Source organism: Sceloporus occidentalis, unplaced genomic scaffold (assembly GCF_023333645.1).
Source record: "Sceloporus occidentalis isolate IW3139 unplaced genomic scaffold, rSceOcc1.0.p SCAF_10, whole genome shotgun sequence".
NCBI classification, from domain to species: Eukaryota; Metazoa; Chordata; class Lepidosauria; order Squamata; family Phrynosomatidae; genus Sceloporus; species Sceloporus occidentalis.
This window is the reverse complement of record NW_028316990.1, coordinates 37482790-37496228: the sequence shown is the minus strand read 5'-3', so window position 1 is coordinate 37496228 and position 13439 is coordinate 37482790. Positions and strand designations below refer to the sequence as shown.

The 13439-nt window shown below is 43.4% G+C and overlaps 1 protein-coding gene across 6 annotated transcripts in view; it reads right to left on the bottom strand.

The window, feature by feature from the left end:
• MPRIP (myosin phosphatase Rho interacting protein) overlaps positions 1-13439 on the bottom strand; it is an 86255-nt gene that overhangs the window by 17332 nt on the left and 55484 nt on the right. For 3 of the 6 annotated variants that reach the window (XM_089540107.1, XM_089540113.1, XM_089540112.1), the window contains exons 10-15: positions 9063-9119; positions 7308-7376; positions 6917-7006; positions 6161-6270; positions 4881-4919; positions 960-1551 (exon numbers count right to left, since the gene is read on the bottom strand). In XM_089540107.1, the coding sequence (XP_089396233.1) occupies positions 960-1551; positions 4881-4919; positions 6161-6270; positions 6917-7006; positions 7308-7376; positions 9063-9119 (957 nt within the window). The remainder of the gene's footprint in view (positions 1-959; positions 1552-4880; positions 4920-6160; positions 6271-6916; positions 7007-7307; positions 7377-9062; positions 9120-13439) is intronic. The other 3 variants (XM_089540108.1, XM_089540115.1, XM_089540114.1) reach the window with 1 other exon arrangement.

Sequence of the window (13439 nt, the reverse complement as noted above, 5' to 3'; positions counted from 1 at the left end):
GAAGGAAAGATGGGAATGGCCAAATGCATCTGCAGGGCATCCGCAGCTCAGATCAAAACCTGACTGTTAAACTGGACGTGCTGTCAAACAGAAACCGGGTGCGTAAAATGGAAAGATTTCCCTGAAATTCATAAATGGAAGTGTTATCTTTATACGCTGTCAAAGCTATGGAGCAGAAAGCAATCAAAGAGTTTGGTTTAGGAAGCAATTTCTCTCACAGACAAAAAACCAAACTGGCTCCACACTACAAACAGGTCTCCTGCAGCTTTATCTGCCAGGGTTGTTCCTTATTCCACACACCTTACTTCTAACGTGAAATATTCCTGGTCCTTCCATAATGGCCTCAGTGGCTCTGCTAACATGCTTTGGGTATGTAAGAAACGCCACTTATGATGGATTGGGGCTTATATTTCTTCCCAGATACAAGCGACTCGCACCTGACTCAGATAACAAATGTGACTATGTTGCATTGCCCTGCCTTTTTGCTGCCTCTGAGATTGAATTATTTATGACAGAGGCCACAAGAGCAAAAGGACAGAACAAATAAACTAAGCATAGTTAAGATGCAAAGTGAGCTGAGCTGCTGAAGTTTGGAAGGAGCATAAAGGAGTAAAAGCATACTTCTTCAACACCACCACTGAGTTGGTAATTGCTAATATATCTGTACATTCCTCCCCTAAGACAACTTGACTCTGAGATCTTTCAGACCACAATGTGAATATTTATCCAGAGATTAGCATATCCCTGCCCAAGAAGATCCTAATACAGAACGATAGTGGGGGAAATGCAAACAGAAGGAAGAGTGGAAGAATGACTAAGGGGACAGCAGCTCCTCACACTTCAAATCAACCTCTTTCTGCTTCATCGGAGCCAGTATCATTGCACTAGTACTTCCATCAGTCCTAAAAGGCCCTTTGTGCTAAAGCTCAATCCACCACATACCACCCTTCCCACTTTACCTCCTTTTCCAGGAGCGTGGTGAGGTGCTGCTTGTGGAGTGTTTCGCTGCTCTCCTCTGAATGTGCGAGATGCAAAGGGGCAATGGGGACTTGCTTCTCCTCGCGCAGCGGTGTTGTCTCCACTTGGTGCCAGCGTTGCTCTATCTCCACATGGACGTTCTGAGATTTTGTTTCTGAAGAGATGGGCAACCCTGGAAGTCTGTCCACCTCCATCCTAGAGAGGTCTTCAGCGCCTCCCCCATCAGGAGCATCCAGGCTTTCAAATCGCTTGCGTCTCTCCTCCCTTCGCCGAGCGCGTTCTCTCTCAAGTTCCCCTGAATCTCCATCTTGGAGACCAGGCTCTTTGGGGAAGGCGGTGGCACTGTCTTTCAAATTCTCTGCCACATTTGCCCGTTCCTGTGCCAGGGCTTGCTGGATGGGACGGAACTCAGCCCAGTCAAAGGTTTTGGAGCGGCCTTCTCGCCTGCGTTCCCGAGCGCGACTGCGCTTGTGTTCAGGGTCAATCTCTGCTTGCTCTGCATCTTGTTTTTCACTTGGCTTGGGACAGGCGTCGAAAGAGGAGCTGGTCTTACTCCTCTCCTCTGGCAAAGAGCTAATAAGAATGAACCAAAGGAGACAGAAGAGCAAAAGAGCGTTAGGCACCAACGTAACATTCACCCCCACATCCTTAACTTTATCCTAGGGAGAAGACTGAGCCAATGTAGTGTAGTGGTTAGAGTATTGGGCTGTTATTGACCAGACAAACCTCTTTTGAACAAATCTTGCCAAGAAAACCCTGTGAGAGGGTTGCCTGAGGGTTGCCATAAGTTGGAAACAACTTGAAGGCACACCAGCAACACAACATTGTGGCTCAGAAGAACTCGGTGAAGAAACTAAAACCTGTTGTAATTTCAGCCACTCCACCATCTCTGAAGCTTCTGGCTATGAATCCTGATCTACATTTAGCACTTAACATCCATCAGAGTCAGTGGTACGCAAATGTGTTTGTCTTGAGCCAGAACCCATTTTGATGTTTTGAAGCTTTGCAGAATCATTTTACATCTCAAGCCATAGAAAAAACCCTTAAGAAAATAAATCTCAATCCAGAACATATCCAAACATTACAAGCAGGAAATGTTCATATATTGAAGCTGAGTAAGTAATGAACTTTGTTAACAAGACTAGTCAAACCAGGAAGCTTTGTATTAACAACTTCTTACTAAGCAGGCTGAACTAAAACTTCTTACTAAGCAGTCTGGACAGCAGATTATGAAATGTATTTTTCCTTTTATGAATGAATATATATTAAAACAACCCAATGTGATATGTACTAAAAAAAATACAAATATTGGACTTGTTCACCTGTTTTTGAGTTACAAGCTGCCCTTTACTCCTAGGTTTCTGTTTTAAACTGCCCTAACCTTTTGGCTGGTTTAGTCTTCCAAGTGAAGATTTGGTTTCAACCAGTTGGATCAATTGTCAGACTCTAGCTTAACAACTGAAGGGAAGAATGAATATAGGAAAGCAAGCAACTATTTGAAGAAAAGGACAACTGACATGTCTCCAAAAGGATTCCTTGGGAAAGATTCTCCATGAAATATCTCCAAGCTAATCTTTGTACTGGATATTCAGTCTCCTACACAATGGGTAACTTCAAATCCCATTATTGCATGCATGCTGTGCAACCTCCACCTTTGGCAGTGCCACTTTTGCACCTAACAAAAATGGAAGCTATTGCACCTTTGGCTGGATGAGATGTTCCTGCCCAAAGCTATTCGGAGTTGACGCACTTGTAAAAATCATGCAAAATATCTGTTTGTCACTAATGTGTACACCTAGAAACTATAGTGCCCACAGCAGCTTTGAATACATACAATAATGACAGAATGGGCACTTCAGCCTTTTTGTATTAGACATTTTACATGCCCTTTTCTGTATTTATATAGAAAAAAAATGTAGAGCATGAAGAAACTGTGGCTTACAGGCTTGAATTTCAAGGTACTACATTGTTTTGCTTCTTCTAAAGACAGGAATCAGCACAAGGCCTAATGCAAGCTATTCACTGACAAAGAAAGCTGCAGCACTCAAGGTCAATATTGAGGAAAGAAAAAGAGAGCAATGCACACAGGCAGCAGACAGGCAAGGTAAAGGAAAGGCGTTTTGGGCATCTGAGGAGAGCCTAAAATGAACAGTCAGACAAGGCCTTTCAACAAAAGCTAACACGTGCCAGCCTTTGGCATGCAAGTTTGCAGACTGGGTTTGAACAGTAAGACAGTAATAATCTAACTCCAGTGATTCTACAGAGAAACAGTCAGTCACAAACCACAGAACAGAACTCCAGGGTAGACTAATACAGTAATAACAAAGACATTTTATCACCAATACCATTTAGGTACTCTCCTCAGAACCAAGAATATATAAAAGGGCAGTATCTGTATGACTCTTACATGAACGCATCAGATTACCTTACTTTCTACTGGCTTTCTGGATTGGCTGCAATGAACTATAAACCTATGTGCCCTGGCACAGAAGCATCCCAGAAACAATCTGCTCTGAAGCACCAACTGCAGGTATTTTTCTCCTTATGTGTTCCATACTAAAAGCATTTGCCATCTAAGATCTCTAAGAAAGGGATACCCTAAAGGCAGCACATCCCATCTGATCTTGGAAGCTAAGCATGGTCAGTCCTGGTTAGTACTTGGATGGGAGACAGCTAACGTATCCCAGTTGCTGTAGGAAGGAACTGGCACAAAACTACCTCTCAGTATTCCTTGCCTAAGAAAACTCTATGACACTCAAGGGATTGCCATAAAGTGACAAGCTACTTGAAGGCACATGCACATGCTTGAATGGCCCAAATGTCTATCTGGTCCAGTCTTCTGTTCTCCCAGCAGCCAGCGAAATGCCTACAGGAAGCCCATGAACAGGACCTGACTGCAGGACAACCTTTATGATTGTGTTGGAGGCATACTGCCTTGAGACTGGAAGTAATAAATGGCCATCATGACTAGTAGCCACTGATAACTGATTTTACTGGCAAAGACTGCTACCTTGGATATTTGTGTCTGCTTCAGGCCCTAATCATCCTTAGCAACATGATGCAGCTGAGGAATGCTCTGTATCCAATCCTTACTCTTAGTATAAGCCTGCCACAAATGATTTTAGATAACGCATGTCTTGAATTACTTCGTCCAAGAAAATGGCATAGCAATGCAATTTGGGCCCCAGCTACTTAGCAAAATGGTTGGATCCTCATATGACTATCCATTATTCCTGTGTGCTTGATGCTTGTAATTCAGAAATGTTGAGAAGGATTTCTTTACTACATTGGTAGAGCATCTGATTACATGAATAGCTACTAACAAAGAAGAGCTGCAAGAGACACCATAGTCCTTTACTGTTTCAACACTGATCCAACTGTACACAGAAGCACCCAGACAGCAGTGCAGAGGATTCATGCTGGTGGTATCTTCAGCTTTGCCTCCTCCTGATCAGACCTGATGTCTCTTCCATGGTACACACTTCCAACACACAAAAGTCACATAAGATATTTAGTGGACCATGTGAAAACATAATGTGGGTAAAGGCTACGGCTTCCAGGCAATCACATGTAACGTACTGTAATGTTTCCAAAAGGTAGCAGTTCATAGTTAGCCTTTATATTTTTACCCTTTATATTTTCAAATACTGGCTCTGCTATGGTGACATTCCCATGTTGTCAGGATGAGAGAGAGAGATCGCTGTGCCAATAGAGACAATTCAGTAGCAAAACCAGGCCCTGACTCTTTGTGCCCTCGTCGCCACCCTCGCCTGCACATTTTTAAAGCAGAGAAGCAAGACTTGTACCCATCCATACTGCAGCATAGAGAGGAGAGCATGCAGTGAATCACAAGATATACAAACCACAAAACGTTAATACAGGAGAGAACACAGTTTTCCAACCTGGGCTTCAGCACCGATAGTTTCAAAGAGAAGCTTTTCCTGGGAACGCATGGAAATTAAACATATGAAGGAGTGAGGAGAGAAAGAGAAGAGGGCACAGAAGCACCCAGACAGCGGTGGGGTGATGTACAAGGGAAGGTAAATGGGCCCCTTTGAATTGGGGTTGCTGCTTTTTTGGGGTATCCTTAAGCCAAAAATTCTGCCTTAACAAAAAAGTGATGCTGATGCATTTGCTCCTTCCTTGACACAAGTAAAGGTAAATTAACTAGAAAAGGTTGATCTGCATGACACTGAAATTCAGGTTTATAGCACAATGCACCAAGGTTTATGGCTGTCTTATAGCATTCTGCTATAAACCAGGTTTGGGTGCCATGCAAAGTTATCTCCTTGGTATGTTTCCCCACACATGAAAAGGGAAGAAGAAATGGGTTGCGTAAATTTGTTTGCTGCTTGCTGATACGGCTGTTTATCCAGCCAGGAATTCTGGCTTAAAGTAACATGTGAACACAGCTCATGCCAGCTGTTTTTGTAGTCTTGGCTATCAGAAGAGATATCGGTAAGGAGTTGATAGGGAAAGAACAAATGGGGCTAAGAATTAAAAGACAAAAGTGGTAGAGGAGTAAGATAGGGGTAGGGAAAGAGAAAGCCCTTTCTAAAAGCAGACATGTGGTGCTTCAATTGTTCAGAATGAGATGATATGACTTATCTATGTGTAGCTTCTGGAAATCACTGAAGAACACAAGACCTATAATCTAACCTCTCCAATGTGTATTTCTTTAAAGGTACTCCTAAATGGAGGGATAGGGGAGGTTTTGGGATATAATGCTGATTACACAGTTAACTTTCCTTCAGAAACCTAAAAAGATATTGTACCTAAAAGAAATGATCACATTGCAGTGCTTGTGCTTATGCACATACAAGGGTCATGCTGCGATGTGAAATTGGATCAGATGCCATCTGTTATCTTTCTATACTGCTCTCTTCTAAAAGTACTGTAACACACAATACTGACCCAAAGCCACCAAATGAGGAGAGACTTGAGCATGGGTCTCCAGTCCCTCCCAGTGTGTCTAGATATTGTACCACATTCCTAACAAATGGTGCAAAACTGGAAGAGGCCACATCTGAGAAATCTCACAATCCAACAGCAATTTTCATACTCAGAAGAGGGGAATGGGGATGGAGGAGTGGAGACTGAAAATGAATAGGTTCAAAAAGAAGGTGTGCAGAACATGTTTAAAACAGGGAGGGAAGAGGCCAGCTGTCCTCATTTTCCATACCTGGTCACATCCGGCGCTGTGGTGGGCCGAACGTGCTTCATAATGGTCTGGATCCAGTTGCGCCGAATCCCTGACGTCATGGCAGAGAGGGTGAACTTTCCTTCTTTAGTCTAGGCAACGGAGAAAAGAAACATGAAGGAAAGAGATCTTGCTGAGCTACCTCTCAGGACTGGTCCCTGTGGGGAGGAAGGCAGCCTTATGCCTCCTCCTCCTCATGCCATCTATATTGTAAAAAGAACATATCTGGATATTTCCTATTGGGGAATGATGAACTTTCAAGAAGCCAAGCTGGATCAATTGTGGTCCAGATATGTGAAAGGATGAGTAATTCCATGCAGACCTCTGAAATTTATGCAAGTGGTAACTATGATTCACCAACTGCAGCCACCTCCTGTCCTGTCTCACTATATGATCCCTGCTGTTCCCCACATTTCTTTTATGACCCACATTAAGATCATAATCTTAAATGGCAAAACAAAATAAAATCAACAGTTCAGAAAGGGCAGAATGATGACCATTAAAAGTTCAGCCAAATAGGATTCTCTTAGTTGGTGCCTCAAACGTATTAACCAAAGCCACAGAAGGTTACCCAGAACACTGTAAAAGGAAGATCTTTCCTAGCAACTGCCTGCCTTGCTTAAGCTAGTTAGGGATTCCAGGTTCTCAAATGCTGATCACGGACAGTGCATATGGGAACTCAATTTCCTATCACCTTCCTCATTACATGACCCATCATGTTCTCAAAGCTTCTCTTACATGGATCTGGAAGCCATAGTTCCGCTGAACAGGGTATTCCGTGACATCAAAACATGTCGACAAGTCAATTTCCCCATCCAAATCAGCAGCCTAACAAAACAAGGAAAGAAAAGAAAAGCTTAACAACAGCCAGTCAGTGGCAAAACTTTGAAAAGTGCCTCTCTTATCTCCAACAAATTGTATGCAATTATTTATTCATTTGCTCATCTATAAAGCACCATCAACGAGCATGAGGAAATTAGAGGAGGAAAAGAATTCTGTTCAAAGGAACTAAAATGCAACATGGGGTGAGAAATCGACGTGGGGTAGGATGGGTGCCAGCCCAAACGAAGCACAAAAGCATCAAAATAAATAAACCAAGCCTCCATTGGCAACCCCAAGAGCAACGTACCTCCTCTGCCACAGAATCTCGGTAGTATCTCAGGCTCTGATCCGTCAGGACAAACCAATGTTTCTTCCACTGTTAAACAAATAAAACAACTTGCTGTCATCTAAAGGCTGTGGCATGTATGTATGTAAAAGAGGAAAGGAGTTTGCTATAGTCCCTTGATGCAGTCCTCCATGACAGACAGGATTCATTCATATTCTTAAGACTCTGAGGACAACACAGACTCATACAGCTGAACATGGGGACAAATTCAGACATTGTGCCATGAGCGCATCTCCAAAATCTCAGTGTGGGGATTGGGACCACACTAGAGGAGGACATTATGGCTTTCATTCAGCGTAAATGCTTTCTGGAGGGACTGTAAATGTTAATCTGGGAATTATGAGCTCCCCCATGTCATTGGACTATAAGCCCCAGCAGCCAGTCTGGAAGTTGCAGTTCAACTGAAGGACTGAAAATTCCCATCAGTTAAATTCACCATTAAAAAAATATCTCAGTAGTTAAGAAAACTGGCATCTCTTAATAACACATTTTTAAATATATATATATATATATATATATACACACACACACACACACACACACGTGGTGTTTGATACAAAACCAATTATAACAACTGCAAGTGTCAGCCTCAATTTAGGAATAACAATGTCCCCCTTCAGATTTGTACAGAAGATGACGACTCTCAGATGCGCAGGCAAATGCACAAATATAAAAAAAGACCTTGTCCCAAGGTTACCAATGACAATTTGTTATTACAGATTACAAATCCACCAGCCCTGTCTCCGTGTTCCTTCTTAAACAGCAGGGAATAGGACAGGAAGAGTGAGGGAACAGGCTGCTTAACTGGAGCAGGGCCACTCTCCCGTGTCAGTAACGTTGTCTGGCAAACCGGCAGAGTCTGGGAAGAGAACATTTGACCACGTTGCCTCGGGCGGAGGAGAGCAAGGCAAACAGCTGGTCCTTCCATTAAGCGCTGCCTCCAAGGCATTCTCATTTAGTCCAATTACTTCCCCTTACTGTATGGCAGGATGCCTGGTGCTGCGCTCAACGCTGGAGCCCAAGAAGTCAGAGGTGGAAACTGGCAGCAAAGCAGCCCGCTTTTGTTGACAAACCCAGGCCTTGATATTTAGGGAACTTGGACACAGAAGACAGGGAAGACTCAGGGCTGGTTGGAGACCTTTTGCTGCTTTCATTTATTCCTTTATTTTTACAACTGATGTTCATCACTGTAGGAAAGGCATGCAACCCATTATAATTCATCCCTTCCACCACCTCCACCACTTTTGCGGGCCAGAAAAAGGGTGATCTGGGCAGTTCAAGGGACACAAAAACAGCTGTACGTAGCCCAAGGATGAACTTTGTTTAGCCCTGAGGTAAACTGAAGGGCTCATTCCGGGGTTCTTCTTCGATGACAGTCCCAGAAGGAGACAGATCAAGCACATGTTTGTCGCTGTTATCATTGTGATAGTATGTACAGGGATATAGCTTCAGATGAGGAAGAAGTCAAGAAAGGTTTATGTGTCTCTTATGTGAGATGGTTTATTTTGTCATTTACTACATGTAGAACTACTGGATCCAACAAAGCAGTAACTTGCAAAAATATGGATGAAGCCTAAATACCAAATAATAAAGCACAGAGAGGGGCTGCTCCACTTCCCTGAAGAGAAGGCAGAAAAAACCTTTAATGGTTACTATTTGCAAGATGCACCACGTTCTGCTAGAGCAAATGCAAGCAGGCTTTCCCACAAGGCTTACCTGCCCATCTTCATACTGCTTGGTCAGCCACCCTTTCTTGAAATTCAGCAGGTCAGGCTGCAAAGAGAAGAGAAGAGCAAAATCTAGAGTTCTCCTCAAAACTCAAAACTGGACTGTAATGCACGACTGCAATGGAGAGAAATCACCCAGGCGGTCATTTTTCTAATGCAAATCTGAACATAAATGAAATCCTGGTATCTTCCTTACCCAGGAAATAAGTTTGTACACACAATAAGGAAAGAACTACCTAAAAAAAAAAAAGGATATCTCAAAAGATATAGCTGATACTTTTACTCAATGGATTAAGGCTATATAGTGCTTTTAAAAACCATCTCTCACAGAATGACACAACAGACAAAATTCACTGAGATCCTATGAACCTGGAAATTCCATTTATGGGTGGAGTGGCTTTGGAAGGAAAACAGAGACAGGTTGCAGATTCATCGTGACAATTTCGTTAAATTCAAAAACCCAACAATAAAAGGCAGGAATTTCACTGTCCTGTTATCTGAAGTTGCTTTTATTACAAAGATGCACCTTCTGGAAAAGAAACGCCAAACAGGACTGGAGCTGAACAAGATCTGGGATGTACCGAAAACTGAGGAATCAGCCACCAAGAGCAGTACATACAGTTTGCTTTCCAACTTGTAACTTTTAACATTAGGCTCTGAAACGGGTATAATCCTAGAACATTCATTACAAATCAAGTTCTAGCCTTTTATTTCAATGCATTCTATCAAGAGGGGGAAAACACATCTCATATGTTACAACCCAAATCCTTCTTTCCCTCTTTAGCAAGACAATACCTGTTATCCACATCTGGATGTGAACCTTGCAGTTATCAAAATACAGCAGCACCATTGTGCAATCTACCTGCTGCTGATAGAAGCAAAATGACCTGAGCTACAGAGGAGGAGGTTGTAAGTTATGTATTGGGATATGTAACTACTCTCAAGGTTTTTGAAAACCCTCCTAAACCTTCACAACTTTCTTGGTCCCCCACATGTCAAATGCCCTAAAATCCTTACAAAATCAAGTGCAAAGACCCATTGAGCTACCAGAGTTGCAAGTACCTCCCAGAAGTATCGCCTCTAGAATTCTAGAAATGCTGCTAACGACACAATAACAAAAATCCACCAGCAGAGAAAGCCTCATGTGTGGCAGAAACCCATTAACTACTCAGTGTTTGCAGTTCAAGTCAGAAGACCCAATGGGTCTGTGTATGTATGTGTGTATATAGATCAGCCTACCTTATCCATGCAGCTCCCTATTCATCTGCCAATTCACAGAGTCTTCAAGGTCTTGTTCCTCAATTCTCAGGCTTGTATTTATAAACTTTGCTGGACATGGCTGGCAGCTGGAAGTCACATGGATGGTGGGATTCAAGCTACTGAACGAGCTCCTATTTATGAGGCCTCAAAATACACTGGACACTTGGCTATGTGTGTGCGAGAGAGAAACAGTGCATAGCATCTAATAGGCCCTGCATAGTCGGGTTTCTTCGGAAGCAGTACTACCCCTAAGGCAAGCTGTGACTTTAAAAAGCTGCCAAAACGGATAGCAAAGGAAGTTCTTCCCATCACTATCCATGGTGCAAGGTGTGCGGGGAAAACACACCCATGCCAAGTGAGCAGGGAATACTGGCTAGTCCTTGTGAAAATGCTTCCAGAAGGTCTGGCTGTTAGCCTGCAAGTGTGTCATTTTCAATATTTGGCTTCACAGAAGCCCACTTGGAAGGTGGGGGGGGGGGGGAAATAGCAGTCTCAGGTCAGTGCAATTCAAAACAAAGCTTTGTTTTCCCCCTCAAGTGGCTCTGCACCAGTAATGACGCTTGAAGGAAGGGTATTATAGCAAGAAGCCTGCTAGATCAGACTGAAGGTCTGTTTAGTTTAGCAACCAGGTTCCCACCGTAGCTAACTGGATAGCCACTGTGCTTCTGAGCCAGTGACCACTATCATACTATATGGAAGCAACTTTCATCAAATGTGTGTTTTGTGAAGAAGCCCTTTCTCCTTGGTCCTGAACTTATGGCTAAGCAATTTCACAGAGCACCCCCAGGTTCTGTGCTATGTACTAAGTGGAGCGTTTGGGACTCAACCCTTTCTATTGATACCATGCATATTTCTAAACCTTTACTGCTTCCCTCAAATCCCATAAATATTATAACTTTCCTTCAAGAAGAAGATGCTCTAGTCATTCAGTCATTCTGGCTGCCTTCTTGTATATCTCTTCCAACTCAGCAATAGCCTTCCTACCATCATTGAAGAGATGCTAATTTGCCACTGTGAAATCTTCCATGCTGGGATTTCTTGTTCTGGATCTCAGACCAAGTGGCAAAGGGTGGTGGATTCAAGACAAAGGAGCCCTGGTCTGTCTACTTGACACAGGACCAAGGGGGCAAAGAAGGAGCGACCCCCACCTTTCAAAACAAATTCCCTCTAAGAATATGTTACACACACAATCTCTGAATGCTGTCTTCCTCCCAGCCACAAAAATAGCCTCCTGTCCCGGAGATACAGTAATATGATCCTGTGGGGCAGACCCACCGGATGCAAAGAGGCAATCCCACCATAAGAAAAGTCACCTGCAGATTTGGAAGGATTTTGGCACCCAGAAGGAAAAGGCGGCTCTGGTGCCCCCTGCAGCTCAAACGGCATAAACTTTGGTATCTCATAGTTACAGTTACATCTGTGCATCCCTTTCCACTGAATGAGGATAAGAGCCTTAAGCAGCCACAGAGACTTCCCTCCCCCTTGTGAATCATTTCTGGCATCACCAAAGGATTACAGAAAATAACAAGAAGCTCTACATCTCCAACTGTTCCAGATTCCACCCGCACAAGTGTGCCACACTGGGCATCATGATATCTATGCACTTGGGAGTGCAGCAAACAAATGTGCACCAATGGGTGGATGCCAACATTAAGTGATCATTTGGAGGTGGGATTGCAGGACAAAACGTACTGGAGATGACAATTCCAAGTGACACCAGTGCAATGTTTTTTGGTGGATCACATTGGTTGGGCATTCAGTTGTGTGTCAGAGTGGCCAGGTAACTATGCTTTAAGTGTCATGCATGCATGTGCAACCTCCTTGGAAGTATCACATCTATAATTTCCAGGCAAGGGGAGGTCCAAGTGCGAGTGTTAAGTGGTCCATGTTGCTCTCTGTCAGTGCCTGAGATGCCACTGTCGCCAAAAGTAGAGATCAAAGGAACTGCAAAATATATACTGCAAGTGGAGTGAAAGAGTGCCAACTCCCTGTGAAAGCATGTTATGTACAGCTCTAAAATTAATGGTGGGTTGACAAAAGCATCATCTGAAGATGCTCTCAGAAAGGAATAGGAAGTTGTCTTATAATGAGTCAGGACACTGCACACTACTGCCTACACATCAGTGCTTCTCAGGCTCCCATGTTGGGGACCAGCAGTTCTCCTCCTAATGTGCCAGTGACTGCTGCCATGTTTGTGCTAGAGGTTACTGCTGTATCTTTCTTTCTTGGAAACTTTGCAGGGATCAGCTGATGGCTCACACAGTCCATGAACCACCACTTTGAGCAGCACTGGTTTATAATGGTTGGCAGCAAATGTTCAAGTAATATATCTCAGTCCCTATTGGGAAGTACTGGGGATTGAACCTGGGACTATTTGCATGTGAAGCATTAGCTCTGTCACAGAGCTAATGCCCTTTCTTACAGCCATCTCTTCCCATTTTTACTAACTACATAATTCAGTTATTAAAATTGCTTGCTTAAAATTCAAAGCTGTGCTCTTAGACTCACTTGTGAGACACACCTCCCCAGACAAAACAGACACAGAAAGGATGGGGAAAAGAGTAGAATGAGAGGCAAGGTATTCGCCTTTCCCATTCCATTCCAAGTGCTACACACCCATGTAGGGGAAAATCACATGCACTGCAGAGTGCTGAAAGTGTCATTTTGTGCAACAGGCATGGAAAGACTCGCCTGTTGATAAACGTCCCACTCTGATAAGGCCAACCCAGTCTTCAGAGAAGTCTTGAAGCAGGAGAGAGAATTGCAGACAGAAGGAAAGAACGGCCATATAAAATGTCACTGCAAGAACCACCAAGAACCAAGAGCAACACAGAAGATGCACATAACCAGCTCTAATCTGCACCTTGAGCAAAAAACATGAAGTAGAGTGAACCTGTCTGGGTGGGAATGAAGTTGTTCTTAGGCATGAAAGGGAGGGAGGTTTGTTCAACAAAGACCAGATAAACCAGTTTCTGGATAGGAGTGGGCACCTGCTAAGAGTGGGGCAAACAACATGCATCTAGAGATCCTGGGCTGCATCTACCTTTTCTCTATTGAAATAAAAAATCTCAGCAAGGCTTGAGCAGTGTCCCAGGCGTCTTCCAAC